A 19,945-nucleotide genomic window follows, 5' to 3' on the forward strand; every position below is an offset into this window, starting at 1 on the left:
GTCTCCATCTTAAGTTTAAGATGTGCACCGGACATCTGGAGCTGTGAGTCTGGAGGGCTGGAGGGAAGTTGGAGCTGCCTAAATCTGGGGGTCGAGGTGGTTAAACCCCCAGGAGCCGATGATATCACCATGGGAGCAGAGCGGGGGGAGAGAAGAGGGGGCGCCCTGACCCTTGGGTGCCCTGGGATGTTGCGGAGGGGCAGAAGGAGAAACAAGAGAAGAGATGGGAGGATCGATGGGGGAGGGGTCCGGTCAGGGCCGGGGCGGATGAGGACCGGGCAAAGACCCCTGGGCGGGCAGGGGCACAGATTCAGCTCTGAAGGGTTTCCGCCTCCTGTCCCCGAGGGGGGAGGCTGAGGCTGTGGACGTGAGCACACTGAGATGCGGGGGGGAGGGGTGATCAGCGCTGGGCCTCAGTTTCCCTCTCCGTTACACGGGGGCGGGCCGGACGCGCCCCTCCCGCGGCTGCTCCACGAGGCTCAGGGCGGGGATGGGGGGGGGGCGGAAGGACGGACGGGGGCGCCGGGCCCCCCACTTACCAGGCCAAGGCCAGGCTGGTCCCGAGGGAGAGCAGGCACAGCACGGTCCGCGGGTCCGCCCAGCCGCCGCCTCCTCCCGCTCCCCGGGCCGGCTCCGGGGGCTGCCCGGCCTCGCCACGTCGGCCCGGCTCCGGGGGCGCCCCCTTGGCGCCCGCCTTCTTCCGATGCTTCGCCTCGGACATGTCCGCGGGCCCTGGGGGGGGACACGGGCGGCCGCTGACCGTGACGAGGCCGGGGTGGGGGGCGGGCATCGCAGCCTCCCCCGCCCGGGCCCCCGAGGGCCTCCCCGCCCGCTGCGTTACCTTAGAGCATCCGTCTGTCCGTCCGTCAGTCCGTCAGTCCGTTTGTCTGTCAGGGCGTCCGCAGCCGCCTGTAGCGCCGCTCCTCCTTCTTCGCCCGGAGCCTGGGGGGGCGGGGCCGCTCGCGCCCACTCTGGGCGCGTCCCCGCCGCGCGCGCTCCACCCGAGGACCCGCCCCGCCCCGCCCCGCTCGGCTTTCCGGTGCTCCAGGCGATGGCCAAATTCAGAGCGTGCGCGCGAGCGAGCGTGCGTACGTCCGCGACCCGGAGCTCTAGGGCCCCTCCTCTCCTAGCCCCCACCAGCCCGGGTTTGAGTTTGGTTGCGCGCGCAGTCGGGGCGGCCTGAGTCTCGCCTTGGGGACGTGGAGGCCAGGACGCGAGAGCGAGGCCGCCGCAGCTCCTGAGGTGCGCGCGCAGCCTGGACAGCCTGAACAATTACGGCGTGGGCTGTGAAGGCCCGGGCGCGAGCGCCACACACCCCGTGTTGCACACTAGCCCGTGGTTGCGCGCGCAGCTTGAAGCCCGTTGCGCTGGACTGGGTCTCGCGTGCGCGCGCGCCCGGCGGCGCCTGGATCCGGGCTGGCCCTCGCGGGAGCGCGCTTGTCCGGTCCCCCCGCCTCTCTCGGCCCCGGGGCGGAGCGTGGAGGGCTGCTCTCCTTCCTGGACGGGCGGCGGCGGCAACTGTGGCAGTGTGCCTCCGGCGGAGAAGGAGACGGGCGCCGAGCTGGGGCCCGAGCCTCGCCCCGCTCCTCCGAGTTGGGAAGAGGAGGAAGTTACAGTTTGAAAGGCGCACACCCGGCCCCCGCGCCGGCCAGGACCCCGCCGTGCCGCCCGGAGCGTTGTTCTCCGTCTGGGGCTCCGGGGTCCGAGCGCCGGCACGGGACCGAGCCCGCGGCCGACCCTGGGGACGCGCCCTCCCGTCCAGCACCGAGCACCTGCCGGCGGCCTGCGGACCACGGACGGCCCCTCCCGGGAAAGGTTTGTGCCCTGCGGCCGAGCGGCGCCCACCTGCCCTGCTGCGCACCCCCCTGAGAGGGACCGGACCGGGACGGTCCACGAAGCTGAGTGCCTACTGTGTGCCAGGCTCAGAGCCAAAGGCAGGAGGCAGACCCTGCCCTCAGGGAGCTTACTGTCTGTGGGGGAAACTCCGTGTATGTACTGCCTCCCATGAGCTCAAAGGAAAGTGCCTGCAAACTCGAAAAATGGGGCGTGAATGTGGGCTATGTGCATGCGTTGTCTGTAACTGTATCTGTATCAGATACAGATAGAGATAGATACATGTATACATTATATCCATGTGTGTATACAAAGTATACATAATGCAGATACGTAAGTTTGTATCTATGTGTATCCATATACACGCACACATAGACTATGTATCTGTATCTATCTAGACTGAACACAAAGACTGTCAGGAGGGAAGCACTAGCCTTTGGGGGTAGAAAGTAGAGATCCTTTCCTGTTTGAGCCTGGTACGGAATTGGCACCCTCAGCAGATGTCCCTTGATTGAACTTGAACTACTCCAACTTCCTGCTTTTAGAGATGAGGAAATGCTCTTTGAAATTTCTAGCAAATTACTGGTGTATGTTGACCAGAGTGGCAAAGCCCGGCTGCCCCGACTTCACATAGGTGTCGTGTTCTGGCTTGTACCTAAGTGACAAAACTTAGTTTTTATCAAGAAGAGTCTTTTCATTTTTGTCTCTGGGGAAGTTTTTCAGCGTGAAAATGTTTCCATTTCTATTGTTTTGTTCCAAAATCTCCCTGACCTTAGTCTAGTACTTCATGCCCTAAACTCCCCATAACCAGCCTTTATGGATCTTGTCTGTACATTATCTGGACAAGTAAGTTTGGAAAATGCTGGCCCCCGGGCACTTCACTTTTGCTGTTGCCTCTTGGGCTTGTACTTTCTCAGCAGTATCTGTAAATGAGAGAGCAAACGGCGATGTCATCATAGGGGAAACTCTTTTCACCATGCAGGTCCACAACTTTTACTTCCTAAGTTAAATTTAGACACATAACTCATTTATGTGACACCTTAAGAGAAAGCTAGGTGATTCAATACAAAGTGTTGTACCTGGAATGAGGAAATTGTTTAGTGCTTTGTTTTCAGTTGACTGACTTCCCCCTCGCCCATGTTGTGACTGCATCTGGAATTTTCTTGTCAAAAATACTGGAGTGGTTTGCAAGCTCATTTTACAGATGAGGAAACTGAGGCAAATTGGGTTAAGTGACTTGTTTAGGGTCACACAGGTAGTAAGCATCTGAGGCTAGATTTGAACCTAGGAAGATGAGTCTTCATGACTACAGGCCTGGCAGTCTTAGCTGGAATAAGAAAGACCTGAGTTCAAAACCTTAGACGTGTGTGTGTTTGTGCATGTATGTATGTGTGTGTCACTCACAGACCAAGCTACCCTGAGCAAGCCACTTTACCACTTACAGACTCAATTTCCTCATCTGTTTAATGGGGATAATGCTAATAGCACCTCCTTCACAGAATTATTCTAGCAAGGATCACTTTGCAAACCTTAAAGCACTTTATAAATGTGAGGTGTTATTATTATGACAACTTTTTATAGAGCAGTGCTGTGAGGTAGATAAATAGTTAAACATTATTATTTCCCATCTCACAGTTGAAGAACCTGATGCTCAGTGTTAACCAGAATTTAAAGCCTATTTTTTCCAGTTCCCAAATTGCTGCTCTTTCCATTACATCATGCTGCCTCTATGAAGTATTCTTAAGTAAAAATATTAAATAGAATTTCAGGAGCTCCTAAAACTCTTCACCTCAAGGCGTGTTTTCACAAAAGAAGCTTTGACTCATTCCAGCCGTCTGCTTTCGTGAACATTGACAAATGCAGACAAATGGCCACACTTCTATTTTGGGCCCCCACCTCATTTGGTGATATTTATTTTAAACATGATCATTTGTTAATAGCCATTTTAGAATCTTGCTGCAATAAACTAGGTGGGAAATTGCGATAGACTTAGAAGCATGAGATTTTACTAATATTAAATATTATATTTAGGGCTTTGAAACACTCATATTTGTTGTTGGCTCTAAGGAATTTGGAAAGCAGATTGTGGAAGCCTGATTTTTAGTCTACTTTCCTTTGCCCTGAATCTGAGGGATGACATCAGAGAGTGTGCCTGTGTGGGGGAAGGGTTTCCTCTTGTTTTGTCTTGCTCTGTAGCCCAGCTGGGAATGCTGAGCACATGAGACAGGTTTCTCTGACACAGACAAAGAGCTGGTGATGAGCATTTCCACCTTATTAATGGCCCAGAGAACTCCAAAAGCCAGTTTTAATTTTCCAGATGGAAGAAACTAGCCAGAGTGGGACTGCCCTGTGACTCCAGCTTTTGTTATCTTGATTATAGCTCATGTTTGTTACTCTTGAAGAGGAAGATCAGCTTGGAGGAGGATGGATGCCAAAGCTCGGAACTGTTTGCTTCAGCACAAGGAAGCCCTGGAAAGAGACATCAAGACTTCCTACCTCATGGATCACATGATTTCTGATCAGGTTCTTAGTTTGTCAGAGGAGGAGAAAGTAAGAGATCAGGTACATCTCCTTTCCCCACTTCCCTGTGGTATGCTGTCCCCTCCCCCCTTGATACTAGAAGGAGTAGGTGTGTTAGTTGATGCAAGAGTTTTCAAATAATTTTTTATAATTTGCCACAATTTCTCCTATCTGCCCAAATGCAGTTTGGACTTTAAATATAGTTATAAGCAGATATTGCAATTTTATTTTAAAATTTAAAATTTTCATCCTATCTCTGTTCTTTCTTTTATGTATTGAGAATGTTAATGATGCAGCTTAGTTCTTCAAGGTATTAATAAATTTTGGTCTGTCTATTAACTATTCTCTGAAGCAGGAGTTCTTAATATAGGGTCTACATACTTCACTGGGTCTGTGGATTGATTATTGGGATGGGAATGTTTGTGAACTTGGATGGAAAAAATCCTGGTTTTATTTTCACAACCTTTAACTAAAAATTAACCTTTAATCATTTTAAAACATTATTCTGAAATGGGGTCCCTAAAGGGGCCCATGACATTGGAAAAAGATTAAGGGCTCCTGTTCTAAGGCTACTTGTGCTGCCTCAGAAGTTTTCAGAATTTGTCGGGGACACTCGCTTATGGGAGAAAAAAGACTTTATCATATATACTAAGTTTTCTGGGTTTTTTTTTTTCATTTTAGCCTACCCAAAAGAAGAAAGCAGCAATGCTAATTAAGCTGTTACTTGAAAAAGATAATAATTCCTACATATCTTTCTATAATGCTCTGCTACATGAAGGCTATAAGGATTTGGCTTTCCTTCTCCAAGATGGTATTCCTCTTGCTTCATATAATGGAAAGGATTCAGTGGATGGAGTGACTTCCTATGGTCAGTATCTGTGATGTAGCCCATATTCTCTAAAATGCTAAATTTTATCCCATAGGATCCAAAGATTGTAGGATTACAGCCAAGAGTGACCTTATAGACCATCAAGTCCAACCTCTTTATTAACAGAATTGTGACGTATAAAAAGTTTGAGAGACATAATTTCTGGATAATGTAATCATTTTATTAAAAATGCCAATATCTTTATTAATAAAAGGCTCATCATTTGACCATCTCTCTCTTAGACCTAAGACATTCATGGTGGCAGAACTCAGGTTTGTATGTCTGTTGGACAAGAAGTGTGTTCATGAGGGTGACAATCAACTCTGGTTAACAATGAATGAATGAATACTACAGTGAGGGGCTGAACTGATTCAAAAGAACTTTGATTGTGTCATTTACTTCTGTTACCCCCTCCCCTGCGACCTGTCTATCCAAAGAATTTATCCAGTCCCAAACTGAGTAGATTACAAAGGCTTCCCCACCTGGGTGGTCTCTGAAAGTTAGTCCAATCTCATCAGTAATATCTTTCAAGAGACTGAACTTTTGAAATAAGGACTTTAGAAAAAGAGGGAACTCTGGATCTCCTCAAATCATTGCTTATTAATAATCATTTCTCTCAGAGTCAGGATTTGAATCCAGGTCCTTGTACTTTAAACACAGCACGTTTTTCATTATGTTAACCTATCTTCCATTAGGGAAGCCCACTCAAGGAAGCAGTTGATCAGTGCTTTAGAAATAAAGGTGTAGGATAGAATTCTTTTCCACTTAGTTATTAAAATCAGGTTGATTCTGCCCATTGTAGTTTGGTCTTGGTCGTTCTTGGTTTGTTTTTACATTTTTTGTTAGTGTCATCTTGGTTGTGATCTCAAGTCCTTCTCTAATACCCTGTCCTTGTGAGGATGTGGAGGTGACCTAGAGTCCTTGAAGGCCATGCTAGTGAACAGGCCATGTGTTGGGCAAGAGCAAAGACAGTGCCTGGGTACCAGCCAGGATCGTGTGAAGAGGCTCGTCGACACCAGCACCAGATTATAGAATTAAAGAGTTTGAACCAGAAAGGGCCTTCTAGGTCATCAAACCCAACTCCCTGATTTAATAGATGAAAAATCTGAGCCCTGAAGGCTGAGGCAACTTGCCCTAGCCTCCCAGGTCGTCAGGGACAGAGCCAGGGCCAATTCGGGCCGTAGTGATGCTTGGAGATTGTCCTTCAGCTCAGAGGGTCAATGACTGAAAGTTGAAATGGACTTTAGAAGGGCTTGAATCCATGCCTTTCATTATAGTTAAGAAAACTTAGGCCCCAAGAGGGGAAGTGACTGTAGGGGCTGTTAAGGATGTTAGAGGCCAGAGTCCAATCTGAAGAAACAGATGCCCAGAGAGGTAAAGTGAGGCAGGATTTGCACTCAGATCCTCAACCCCCAAATGTAACACATGTAAGTAGATTAAAAAACCATCAGCTTTGTGTGAATTCCTCCTTACGCTCAGCCCTGAGGGTTGGCTTATTGTTGCTGTCCCATAATGTAATTATATCATGTGTGTCTCAAGGAAAGGCATGAGACTTAGTCAAAGCCCTTTTAGTTGGCTGGGTGAGGAATAGTGTAACGGGACATTACAGTTTTCTAACTGTATTAGCTAATAACACAGAGACCAGGAACTTGGGCTCACTGCTCAGGCTCCTTGAGGTCACCCAGCCTGTTTCCTTGTGGGATGATTTCACTGGTAAGAGACGTTACTTTGCAGCAGTTGTACTGTTTATCTTGATACCGCAGCTTTCCTCATTCCAGCTTTGTAATTGCTGTATAGGACAGATACTCTCAAGCTGCGCGGAGCCCTGCATTCCTAAAGCACCTAAAGATCTAGCACCCTTATGTTCTCCCTTCCAGGCTTTGTTATCTGAGAAAGGACTGCTCAGGTGAGGTAGCTAGGAGGAGTAGGGGAGTGGAGGGCAGATAGGACCAGGCCAGCCAAGGGGTCCCTTGGCGTTCCCTGAAGGGAGTGTGCTATTGTTTTTCATCTGTGTAAGTGAAATTACACCAGCTCATTTTCTTCTTCCTTTGGGTGCTGACCTAGAAGCTTCCAAATTGTTCTCTGCCCACTCACATGGAAGAAATCAGGACTGATTTGGGCCTGGGTCTTAATTTGCAAATTGGTAGACATTCAGGTAGCTTGAGAGTGGTCATCACCAATTAATAGCCATTAAGTGAAAGGATGCCTGGGACCATTCCCTTTCTTAAGTCCCCAGTTCTTTACATGTTAGGTGTAGACTGCTCTAGCAGTTGTTGGCAGGTATATTGTCTTCCCTTATTTTCTCTTCATCTTTGTTCTCTTATCCTGAACTGCGTTATTCCTTCACAGAGACCTTTGGTGTTGTTTTCTTTTTTGCTGTTCATTTGCTTTTTCTTCATCTGGGCTTTTTCCAGGGCTTTCTCCTCCTTCAGTTTCTGGCCAAACCACATTTCTTGGGCAAAACCTCTGAAGTTTCCATCCAGCCCTGTGAAGCTTAGAGACTAAGAAACTTTTAGGAGAGAGACAAAAAATGTGAAGTCATGGCTAATAATTGGACTTTGAAGTTTGTCCATGTTCTCTAACTATTTTTGAGATTTACATTTCAATTTCTTTTTTTTATTTAAAATTGTAATAGATATCTTTTGTTTTTATGTTATTTTTTCTTCAAAATAAATTTATTATCCACTTCCCACCACCTTTCAGGCTATTCCTTGTAACAGAATAGAAAAAAAGAGAAGAGAAAACAGTTCAACAAAACTAACTAGCACAGTATCTTCAGTATTTCACACCTATAGACCCCTTCCTGTGCAGTAAAGGGAAGGAAATGGATTTAATCTCATCTTTGAGAGCCTGATTGGTTATTAATTAAACAGCATGCAGTTTTTTAGTTATTTACACTATTATAGTCATTATATTATATATATATACACACATACACATATGCGGTTTCCTTGTTCTGATTTTTTTAGTCCATATCACATCATTAAGTCTTCCCTTGTTTCCTTGGCTTCCTTTATCATGGTGCAGTAATATTTCATTACATTCATGTACCATGTTTTGTTTAGCCATTTCCCAATAAATGGGCATCAGCTTTTTCTCCAGTTCTTTATTACCACCACAGGGCTGCTATAATAATTTGGTGTCTGTGGGATCTTTTGTTTTTGATCTCCTTGAAGAATATGCCTAGTAGTAGGATCTCCGGATCAAAGGATATGGTCAATTGGGTTGCCTTTTTTTTTTTTTGGCCAAATTCTTAGTTATTTTCCAGAATGGTTGGGCCAGTTCACAGCTCTAGCAATAGCCTATTTACCTTTTGTGGAATTGGATGGGGGCCTGTGTGTGGTGCTAAAAATATGAGGTATTTTGGGCTGATTTAGTGGCATTGCCTGGTGGATTTTTTTATTTATGCACTCATTGTTTTGGGTTTCAGTGAAGACAGTGCTGTGTGAAGGTGGTGTACCACAGAGACCTGTTGTATTTGTGACCAGGAAGAAACTGGTGAACTTGATCCAGGAAAAGCTTTATAAACTCAATGGTGAACCTGGATGGGTCACAGTCTATGGAATGGCAGGCTGTGGGAAATCTGTCCTAGCCGCGGAAGCTGTCCGGGACCACAGCCTCTTAAAAAGTAAGTGCTCTAATACTAAGACAGTGGTGGCCAATAATGTACTTTTCATGAATGATTACTTTGAAATTGTATAATTTGTGGAGGGCTGGCTGACATATTTGATCAGGTCACTGTGAGCTGTAATTCTTAGAATCATTGGATTAAGAAGTAACTTAGAAGTCATTTCGTTAAGGGGTCTTAAGCCCATGAGATTTTTCTTTCTTGTTATATTATGAGAGACAGGGTACTGTGGTGGGTAGAAGTCCTTAGCTTTATTTTTTTTTATTCAGAGCTTAGCCAAACTGAGTAAAATGAACGTTTCCATATGTCTAGTACAATAGAAAAAGAGGATTGTACATGAAACTGCAATTGTCTCTGAAGTAAAATTTAACTTTTAATATAATTTATATTATACACACACACACACATACATACTGACATGTATATAGGTACATATATATCCATGTTTCTATATCTGTAGCAGTATAGATATGTAGGTAGATATATAAAAATAAAAATAAGATTACCCTTTAATTTTCAAACATGTCCTGCTTTTCTCTGATACGTTATGGGTTCCTTTCTATTTTTTTCTATGTGTTTTAAAAAAGTACTTCAGTGACAGTCTTTTTTTCTTTTTCTTTTTGACAACTCTGTTTACTTTCTCTTCCCACCCCATTGGTAAAAAGAAAAACAAAAACTTTGTAACAAGCATGCGTAGTCAAGTAAAGTAGATTCTTGCATTGGCTATGTCCAAAAATGTTTATCTTATCCTGCTTCCTCACGTTCACCTCCTTCACCTCCGTCAGCAGGTGGTAGATAGCATGGTCCTGGCATCATGGCTGGTCATTGCATTGATATGGATTCTTGTGTCTTTCAAGGCAGTTTTTCTTTACAGTGTTCTCCAGGTTCTGCTCTCTTCACTTTCCATCAGTTCATATAAGTCTGAAACTGCTCCTTTTATAATTTTTTTATTGTGAAATAAAAATGTTACATTTATATCTTATAATTTGTTCAGCTGTTTCCCACTTGATGGGCACTCCCCTTAGTTCTTTGTTCTTTGCTCTAACAAAAACATTTATTCACATGAATCCTTTTCCTTTTTCTTTGATCTCTCTAGGGATATAGGCCTGGTGGTGATAATCATGGGAGTTGGAGGGTAAACACTGTTTTGTGGCTTTTAACATGGTTCCAACATGATTTCCAGAATGACTGCACTAATTCACAGCTCCACCAATAGTACATTCTGGTGGCCAAGTAACTTTTTAAGATGATTAAATTATGGACCATTGCAGGTTTGCATTTGGGGATGGAGTTTCCACATTGGAATTTCCTATACCTCTGAGATCACATCTAGTTCTTAGCTGTTATTCATCTCACTTTACCTGATAATTATCTCATATCTATTTGGCCTGTTTTCTGTGTCCATGTTTGGATAGAATAGAAGCTTCTCAAGGGCAGAGACTGTTTCTTTTTGTATTTTTATTCCCAGTGCCCACCAAATTTCTGGCGCATAGTAGGCAATTAACGAATGCTTATTGCTTGATCAAGATTGATCCAGTTCATTTTACAGATGAGGAGCCTGAGGCCCAGAGAAAGGGAGTAAGAAAGTCACACAAATAGTAAGTGGAAGTATCAGAACTTAGTGTTCGTTATTCCAGGACACAGCCTTCTGAAGGAAGGCATTTTCTCTTCTGGAGAAAGAAGGGGAAAATAGCCTGTAAGCAGTGGTCTGGAGTCTGTTTCAGAAGCTGATTATTTTTATTTTTTAAAATTAATTTGTAAAATTTGACCAAATTTTCTCTCTTTCTCCCTTGGTCTGCCCACTGAGAAGGAAATACAATACACATGCATATGAAGTTATGCAAAATGTATTTTTCACATTAGCCATTTTGTGAAAGAAAAAAAAACAAGAAAAATAAATCAGAAAAATCAGAAAACAGTATGCCTCAATCAACATTCAGTTGCAGTTGCATTGCAACTCGTATGTAACAAATTGATTAGTTTTCTCTCTGGAATTGGATAGTATTTTTTATCATGGGTCCTTTGGAATTGTCTTTGATCAAAGTAGCTAAATATTTTGCAGTTGATCTCCCTTATAATATTGCTCTTATGGTGTACAACATTCTCTTGGTTCTGCACTTTTCACTTTGTATCACTTCATATAAGTCTTACCAGACTTTTCTGAAACCATTCTCTTCATCATTTCTTCTAGCACAATAGTATCTACTATCACTGTCATATATCACAACTTGTTCAACCATTCTCCAATGAATGGGTAATCCCCCAGGTTCCATTTCTTTGTCACAGCAAAAAGAGTTGTTATGGAATAGTTCTGTACAAGTGGGTCCTTCCCTCTTTTCTTTGATCTCTTTGGGATATAGGGCTTTGTGTTCATCCTTCATTTTTGAAGAAGACCATGCCATCAGAGAAATGATGACATGACTTGCACTTGGCTTTGTTTTGAGTGAGGGAAGGCTGTGCAAGATCACCAGTCTCACTTTCTCCTCCTGATCTATCTGGATCCAGTGACCAGATATTTGTCATGATGACTGGAGATGGCCCAGGATACAATGGGGGGTGGTATTAGAAGTTGATTCTTGATATGAGGCTCTTGCCTGAAGGGATTAAAGAAGATGTAGTTTCCGGGACACAGTGATACTTGTGATTTTCTTAATGGATTTTCTCTGATCTGAATGTGAGAGACTGCATTATACTCTGAGATAGAGCTTTGCAGCCAGTGTTAACTGGTGAGCTCCTGGTCACCACATCTACAAACATTTTGTTTTCAGTCCTCAGCCTCCCATGACCTTTGCTGCTTTTGATACAAATGACCATCTGCTTCCTTGTGGTTAGAGACCTGTTACTTCCTTCCCCACTCCCAGTGCCTCAGACTCTTAATAGCTCTTCTGCTCAATCCTCATACACTTCTGTACTCCTGAATATGTGGATTCCTTCTGGGTCCATTTTTGGTGCTTATTTTTTCCTTTGTAAACTCTTTCCCTTGGCCGTTCCATTCACTAAACAATGATTAAAGGGAGGCCGTGACCATTTAGAAAATTCTTCTGATTTAATTTTAAAAAATGGATTAGAATGATTAGTAACTTCAGTAAAACAGTAGGGTAAAAAATAAACTGAAACATCATCAGCCTTTCCATATATTACTAACAAAACCCATAAGGAGGAGACAGAAAAAATTCCATTTAAAATAACTGCAACATGTTTGAACTATGTGGGAGTCAGTCTTAGAGAACATGGCCCAGTGGGAAGATCATTGCCTTTTTGGAGGCGGGCAACCTGCGTTCAGTGCCTGCCTCTCACACTTGTTCCATTGGGGTTTTGGGAAAATAACTTCTTTGGACCTTGTTTTCTTCAGCTATGAAATGAGGGAGTTTAACTTGGATTCAGAGGCCCCTTCTAACTCTCAGACTATATTTTGTCACCTGGGAGTCAACCCTAGAAAGGCAGTATGGTGCTCTGGAAGAAGCTGGATCTGGCATTGGGTTCTTGAGTTCAGATCCCAGTTCTGCCACGTATTTTACGTGAGACTGCAGGCAAGTCTCTGACCTTCTGTGGCCGTCACATGCCTTGTGTAAAATAAGGGGCTTGTACTAGTGGACCTCTAAGGTCTGTTCTAGGATTAAATCATTAGCCCTAGGATTCAGGACCTGGATGAATGCCACTGCGGTCTTACTTATTTCCCTGAGGTCAATATATCTGACTTTCAAATCTCCATCTCTAGCCCTGACCTTCCTTAGATTGACAGAAAGATACATACATACATACATGCGTACATATAGCATTTATTAAGTCCCTACTTTGTGCCAATGACTATGTGGCATTGGGAATGCAAATGGAAGCAGAAATAGGCGGTCCTTGCCCTCAAGAAACTGACATTCTAGTTGGGGGACTACACATAAAAGGAATCTGAAAAGGGGGGTATGGCCAGGTTGAGAAGTACTTGGGGTTGAGAAGGGTGGGCTGGAGCTCCAGACCTGAATCCTGTACCTGGCTTCACAATAGAATCATAGACTGTCCTTGGAGGGGACCTTAGAGGCTGCCTAGGCCTCTTTTACATATAAGGAAGCTGAGGCCCAGGCAGAGGAAGTGATGTCTGAACATTGCCTAGGTACTGTTGGGTTGGATTTTGAAGTCGAATCCTTGGGCTTCCGATCAAATGCTTTCAAGTGCACTGTGCTCTTTTTCTATAAATCCTTTAATAAGTACTCTGTACCTGTGATTGGGTGCTTGTGATTATTTCTGGAGCCCCAGAAACTTCATCATATTCATTACACAGAAGGGACCTTAGGGCTCATCTATAGAAGGTCTGTTTTACATTTGAGGAAATTGAGACCTAAACACAGACCAAGTGCTCCTTCCAGACCTTAGCGTTGCTGGGTTCCCCAGTACTTTTTGTGTGTCTGTATTTAGTGGACAGTCTGTTTGGTGCCTTGGCCTTGTATGGATGGTAGGTGTTCAGGAAACGTTTGTTGTTATTTGACTTTAGAAAATTTAGATTAGGTTTTAGTTGTATTCTCTTTTCTCTGGCATTAATTAGCTGTGTGAACCCGGGCAATCCAACTGATTTCCTCTTCTTTTCTTTCTCTTCCCTCCTTCAGTTTTAACAATATGGATTATTCTCGGGGACCTTTCAGAGTGGTGTATCTGGCCTTCACAGCTTACCCTATTTCCCAGTTTGTGTCAAAATTGAGCCTAAATTCCTAAAGAATAAGATGACTTGGGCCTAGATTTAAAAAAAAACAAACAACATCCTCCATACCTTGTAGTAGCTAACAGTCAGTAATAGGCTTACTGAAAGTGTCCAGTTTTGGAATTTCAGGAAAATGAGAATAACTCCTTTGCTAAGGAAGATTCTTCTCTTTTGAGTTCATTTCTTTCCCTGGCTTACTTCAAGTCTCCAACTAAAATCCCACCTTCTCCAGGACCTCTTCCCCAGTCCCTCTTAATTCTAATGCCTTCCCTCAGTTGCTAATTTCCTCCTTCCTCTGTAAATATCTTGTTCATGTGTACTTGTTTGCGTACTGCCTCCCTTATTCTATTGTGAGCTCCTCAAGGGTTGGACCATCTTTTCCCTTTCTCTGTATCTCCACAACTTAGCACTGTGTCTGACACTGTAGATGCTTGATAAATACTTATTGACTACAAATATACAAGATGCTTTGTTTTTGGACAGAGCTTTCACTCCACAGTGACCCTACCCCGATAGAACCTTTCCCTGTGACAAAGAATTGTAGTTGAACAAAACGAATAGCACATCAGCCTTGGCTGAGCCTCGCTGGGCGCCTGTAGTTTGCCACCTGTCGGCTCTTAAGTGGGAGCCATGCTTCATCTTGGTCTTCTGGAATTAGGATTGTGCACGGCATGGCTCGGAGTTGCCATGTCTTTCACTGGTGCTTTTCTTTACGTTATTGTGGTCATCATGTAACTTGTTCTGCTGGTTCTGCCTGCTTTACGTTGCCTCCGTTTATACAGGTCTTCCCAAGTTTCTCAGAATTCTTTGTGTTCCTTCTTATGATGCAATGACACGTTATGTATTCATATGCCACAATTTAGCTATTCTCTAGTTGATGGAAATCACTTGGTTACTAAAAAAAAAAAAATCTCCACTCATAAATATCTTTGTGACTATTTGTGTCTCTTTGTGACTATTCCCCTCTGTCTTTGACCTTCTCTAGGTCTGGTAGTGATAATCCTGGGTCAAAGCACCTGTGCAGGTTAGTGATTTTTCTATATTATTCCAAAATGTTTTCCAGACATAGTGAAACCAACCCATAGCTCCAGCTATGTTAGTGTGCCAGTCTTCTCACTGCCCTCCAGTAGTTACCATTGGTCTTTTGTATTTGTTGCTAATCAGATTCTCTCCAGAATCTAAGAACATTAGTCTTTAGGATTCTGACTACAGAATTCTTTCTCTCTCCCTCGTTTCCTTTTCCATTCTTTTCCCTTCCCATTCACCCAAATGCATGAGTAAGTCACTTCTTTGCTTGTTATCCCAGATTTAGAACCAGAAGAGACCTTAGAGATCATTGTCTCAAATATCCTGATGTGTTTTACAAAGGAGGAAATTGAGGCCCAGATTTGTGATGTGCTTTAACCAGGGTGCTTTCAGGGAGTAAGTACAGAAGTGAGCTTCAGACTCAGGCCCTCTGACTCTCAATCCAGTCTTTGTCTGCCTTTTTGTTCCATGCTTGACTTTCCAGCTAGATTGCTTTAGTTTTCCATTGGTGAGGGTAGCAGGGATGGGGCAATCCTGGGCATTCCTCCTCCTGCCTGTCCTCCCTTAGGTCACTGCCACACTTCACACACCCTTAGATCGTGCATTTGACTATTCCGCATCACTGGACAGCCAGTGTGTGAAAAGTTGGATATGTATCTCACCTTCTTTTTGCCTCTGAAATCTGAGGTGCGTGTGCCCTCTAGTGTGCCCTCTGGGTAAAAGAATAACTTCTGTTGGTGTACCAGTGTCATTTTCTCTTAGTTACCAATGTCCTTTGAATTGTTTTTATGTTTTTAGTTTAAATTAAGTAAATATGTTAACCTTTAACGTTATTATTTAAAATGTTTTTCTGGTGCCCCTTCCCTCCTTTACTCAGTGAACTACAGCGGCTCCCCTAGTACCCCCAGGGCCAAACAGGAGCTCCGGTGTGGTTTTCAAAGCCCTTCACCATCTCTCTAGCCTTCTTATGCTCCGCTTCTTTCCACATGATCAGTTGATCCTGACATTCTTGTCCCATGGCTCTTCATCCCCTGACCCTTGCCTTTGCCCTGGCTCTCCCTCATGCTTGGAATGAATGCCCTGCCTCCTCCCCTCTGCCTCTTGGTTTCTGGCTTCCTTCAGGACTCGTCCCCCTCCGACCCTCTCCAGGAGGCCTTTCCTGAGCCTCTGTTGCTCCTGCTTCTCTCTTCTGTGTGCACTGGGCATGTCTTATGTGTGTATAGTGACGTGCCTGTTGTATCCTCTGTTAGACTGGGAGCTCCCTGAGGGCAGAGACAACATTTTCTGCCTGTGTATTCCCAGGCCCTGAGCATAGTGCTTGGCACCTAGTATGTGCTTAATAAATGCTTGGTGACTGACTGACTGAGGTCACATGCTTTGTAAGTGTCCTTGAACCCAGGTCTTCCTGACTTCTTGGTCAGTGTGGCATTCTGTACTCCCACTGTCCACCTACAGGCTCACTCTCTCTCTGAAGCATTTATGCCACCTGTATTCTTTCTCATTTAGAGAAGCCATTTCTCCTGGTGTGGTAGAGCCAGCCTCTGCCCATGGGGTCACCAGAGAATTCATCCCCTGCAGCATCTCAGGGCTGTTGGCTGCTTAGTTATTGGGGAAGGACTTTCACGCCTATCTTTGAGCTGTCTTCTGTCAAGATTCTGACCAGAAGCGGCTCCCAAAGATCTCATGGAGCCAGGCTGGCCCAGCTGTGCTAGAGGGATGGAAGCTGGTGGAACTTGACAATTTGAGATTTTGTGGCTATTTTCAGCCTTAATCTGGCTGTAGTTGGGGTGAGGGGTGAGATCAGCTGCTTCTCCTGCCTTGTAGAGATAGTATGAGTCAATAAAACAACTTAGCTGAAGGAGGGGAGCACAAGGGGATTAGAAGAGGGATGTCAGTCTAGTTTGGAAGCCCCTGAAAGGAGGCTGTGAAGTACCTACTATGTGTCAGCACTGTGATAAGTGCTCAGAATACAGACACAAAGAATGAAACAATCCCTATGCCAGTGAGATTACATTACAGTAGGGGAGACATTGACCATGTATATAAGCAGGTATAAAATAAATTGAAAGTAGAGAGAAGGTAATTTTTTTGAGTGGAGGGGTGGGGGAGGGACACTAACAGCTAAAAAAATTTTCCCCATTTTTTATCCTTCTTTCTCCACCGAGGAAATGGATTTATTTTGTTTCAACAGAATAAAAGAAACTTTTTTTTTTTTTTAGCTTGGACTTGTAATTTCAACTGTACAGCTAATTAGCAGTGAGGAAATTCCCTCTCCTAGTGCTGATCCCCTGCTCCGCAGTTTCTAGCCTTAATCTCTTGTGCCAAGTGTCTTGGGATGATTTTGGCAGAAATGGATGAAGTTTAGGGGTCCCTTTGCAGAATAATGAAAATTGCATTATTTTAAAATTTAATTGCATGACGTGTGAATGGTTGTACAGGGAGCCAATTCTGCTGAAATACAGCGATCAGAATAATTAAAGAACAACCCCCCAAGTTAATTCATGGAGCCCAGGTTAGGAGATCCTGCCTTAGAGAGCCGCCTGAGGCACTGAGAGATGAAGGGACTGACCTAGGTTTGGACCATTCGGGTTCAGAGGCAGGAACTAAACCCAGGTTTTTCTTTTTTTTAATTATTTTTTTCAATGAACAAAATTCAGTTTTTTCTTCCTCCTACTTCCCTCTTGAGAAAAAATGAAAAACAAAACTTCCGTTATAAACATGTATAGTCAGACAAGACAAATTCTCCTCATTGGCCATGTCCAGACCAAACATGCCTCTGAGTCTAAAATGCAAGTCTTGCCGACCCTTCCATGGTGACTCCTTCCATGGTGCCAGAGAGAATGGAGACATTCCCACAAACACCCCAGCAAATCCTGGCCCCCCAAAGAATCAGGCAGAATGACCTGATCTTCCATTACCATATTTCCTCCTTTCTTAAAGAAGCAAGAAGGAGATGTAGATTTGGAGCAGGTCTGCCTTTTTGTTCATGCAGTGCTCCAGATGGAAGGTTTCTTCAAGTCTTAATTGAATGGTCTTGGCCTTGCTTGCTGTCTTTTCCAGCATGCTTCCCAGGAGGAGTGCATTGGGTCTCCATTGGCAAACAGGACAAATCCGGGCTCCTGATGAAGCTCCAGAATCTGTGCACACGGCTGGACCAGGATGGTGCTTTTTCCCAGAGACTTCTGCTGAACCTTGAGGAAGCCAAAGACCGCCTCCATTTCTTGATGCTGCGCAAGTATCCAAGGTAGAGGTCCAGGCTGGGAGCCTCACTGCTGGTTTTTCCTCATTGTTGCTTAGGGTTAAGTGGATGAAGGGAAGCTGGTTTTGGCCCCTGCCTTTGGGTCTTCTGTCAATAAAATGGCAGGAGGCAGAAGGACACTTATAGTGGACCTGAATTTGAATTTTGGCTCTCTTCCTTACAAGGCCTGTGGCATTGGGCAAGTCAAGTAGTCTTTCTGGGCTTCAGTTTTTTCATGTGTAAAATGAGAAAGTTGGCCTCTGGCCCCTTAAATTTCTTGATTTATGATTCTATCTAGAATAGGGATTAAGCCTGATGTGTTTGTCTCTGGAAAGCAGAACTAGAAACCATGGAGCTTGGGACAACCTCCCTCCTAGGTTGTGAAGATTCTGTGTATCTGTCTGGCACTTAGCATGGTGCCTGGCATGCAGTAGGTGAGCCCTATTTTACTAAATCCTTTTTACTAAAAATACATTGGATTACCCTCAGTGAGAAGCAGTTCTCTAGATGGCTAAAAAGTGGCTCAGGAAGATAAGAACAAATCATTATCTCTGGCAAGAAGGTTGCCTGGGGTCTCCATCAGCCCTCACTGAAGTCTACGGCTAATTGCTGAATGTGAGGCGAAATCTCAGAGTCATTGATCTGCATTTTCCTTATTATTAGTTACTTTAAAAAAATTTTTTGTTTATTTTTCAAATTTTATGAATGTGAATATTATTAGTTATTTGAAGCATTTTCCATATAATAGTTAATAATTTGTATCTGGAAGAACATTCTTGCTGATTATATAAATATGTTTTTTGACTGAACTTGTGATTTCATGACTGTGGGGAATCCTAGGTAAGGAAACTACCTATAGAGCAGCGTATTTGCCCCTATGGGCAGATTCCATCTGCTTTTCAGCTTTTTTACGTTTTGCCTCCTCCCGTTAGAATGTAAAGTCCTTGAGTGTAGAGACTAGCTCTTTTTACTTGTATTAACTTTTCTAACACTTAACATGTTAGTAAGTACCTGGTACACAGCAGAAGCTAATTGCTGCTTGTTGCCTGCCTGCTTTCTGGTCCTGCAGCTGGTAGTCTTAGATGCCTGGAGCAGTGAGAAGTGAAGGGACTTTCCCAGGGTCACACAGCCAGTTGGTGCTAGAGGCAGGACTTGAGGTCAGACCCCTCCTAGACTTCTCATCATAGAGTCACATTCCTCTTTTAAAGGGAGATCCCCTAAGTGCTCCCAGGAGTCCTTAGAGTTTTCCTTCCTATCCTAGGTCTCTTTTGATCTTGGACGACATTTGGGATTCATGGGTGCTAAAAGCTTTTGACAGTCACCATCAGATCCTTCTCACAAGCAGAGATAAGAGTGTGACCGACTCGGTGATGGGTAAGCTTCTCTGCTACTGGCTGCCCAGTGTCTTCACTTCTTGACTCCCGTTCATTGAGATGTGCCTCGTGGTTTATTTCTTTTCTCTTGTGCTCCTGTTACAGGTCCCAAATACATGGTCCCTGTGGAGAGTGGCTTAAGAAAAGAGAAAGGATTGGAAATCTTGGCGCTCTTTGTTAATATGAAGAAAACAGATCTGCCTGAACAAGCTCATAGTATTGTGAAGGAGTGTAAAGGTAAATTCCTTCGAGGACCAGCAGATCGACTTGAAGGGTGGGGGTCCTCACTTGTCATTTCCTAGGTCAGCGTGTGAATGTTAATAATTAATTCCACATTGCCCTCCCCTTCGTCCCTGGATTTTTTCAAGATGCCATTAAGTAATCTAGTCATGAAATCACCCCTGGTTCAGGGTTTTATTACTTCTTGCCTAACTGAGCTTCCTGCGTCTAGCTTCTCCCTCTTGTAATCCATCCTCCACAATCAGTCCTATTGCTGTTGGCCAAGCATGCAGCTGATCTTGTCTCTTTTCTGCCGAGAAGCCTTGGGATTCCCACAGCCCAAGGAAGCAGCATCTCTGGTCCAGGCCAGCAGAGGGAACTTGGAATCGTGGAAGATGTCCTTGTGCTCTTCCTGCCTTTGTGGGCTGGGCCCAAGTGTCATCTGCTATAAAATGACCGTGTTGAACTAGATGACCTCCGAGAGTCCTTTGAAATTGAGATTGATTACCCTGTGAGAAGGCTGACAAGGTAGAACAGTGCCAGGTTGTGAGAG

The 19,945-nt window shown here is 44.4% G+C and overlaps 2 protein-coding genes across 8 annotated transcripts in view; one reads left to right on the forward strand and one right to left on the reverse strand.

Moving 5' to 3' along the window:
• The window catches only part of IKBIP (IKBKB interacting protein), a 30,712-nt gene extending 29,740 nt beyond the window's left edge, over positions 1-972 (reverse strand). The window contains exons 1-2 of one of the 3 annotated variants that reach the window (XM_072655664.1): positions 842-972; positions 540-732 (exon numbers count right to left, since the gene is read on the reverse strand). In XM_072655664.1, the coding sequence (XP_072511765.1) occupies positions 540-721 (182 nt within the window). In that variant the 5' untranslated portion in view covers positions 722-732; positions 842-972. The other 2 variants (XM_072655663.1, XM_072655662.1) reach the window with 2 other exon arrangements.
• A 568-nt stretch (positions 973-1,540) lies between these two features.
• The window catches only part of APAF1 (apoptotic peptidase activating factor 1), a 93,374-nt gene continuing 74,969 nt past the window's right edge, over positions 1,541-19,945 (forward strand). For 2 of the 5 annotated variants that reach the window (XM_072655653.1, XM_072655654.1), the window contains exons 1-7: positions 1,548-1,815; positions 4,214-4,395; positions 5,035-5,221; positions 8,652-8,849; positions 17,623-17,806; positions 19,062-19,174; positions 19,279-19,410. In XM_072655653.1, the coding sequence (XP_072511754.1) occupies positions 4,258-4,395; positions 5,035-5,221; positions 8,652-8,849; positions 17,623-17,806; positions 19,062-19,174; positions 19,279-19,410 (952 nt within the window). In that variant the 5' untranslated portion in view covers positions 1,548-1,815; positions 4,214-4,257. Of the gene's footprint in view, positions 1,816-4,213; positions 4,396-5,034; positions 5,222-8,651; positions 8,850-17,622; positions 17,807-19,061; positions 19,175-19,278; positions 19,411-19,945 lie in introns of all 5 variants that reach the window. The other 3 variants (XM_072655656.1, XM_072655655.1, XM_072655652.1) reach the window with 3 other exon arrangements.

Source organism: Notamacropus eugenii, chromosome 3, assembly GCF_028372415.1.
Source record: "Notamacropus eugenii isolate mMacEug1 chromosome 3, mMacEug1.pri_v2, whole genome shotgun sequence".
Taxonomy (NCBI): domain Eukaryota; kingdom Metazoa; phylum Chordata; class Mammalia; order Diprotodontia; family Macropodidae; genus Notamacropus; species Notamacropus eugenii.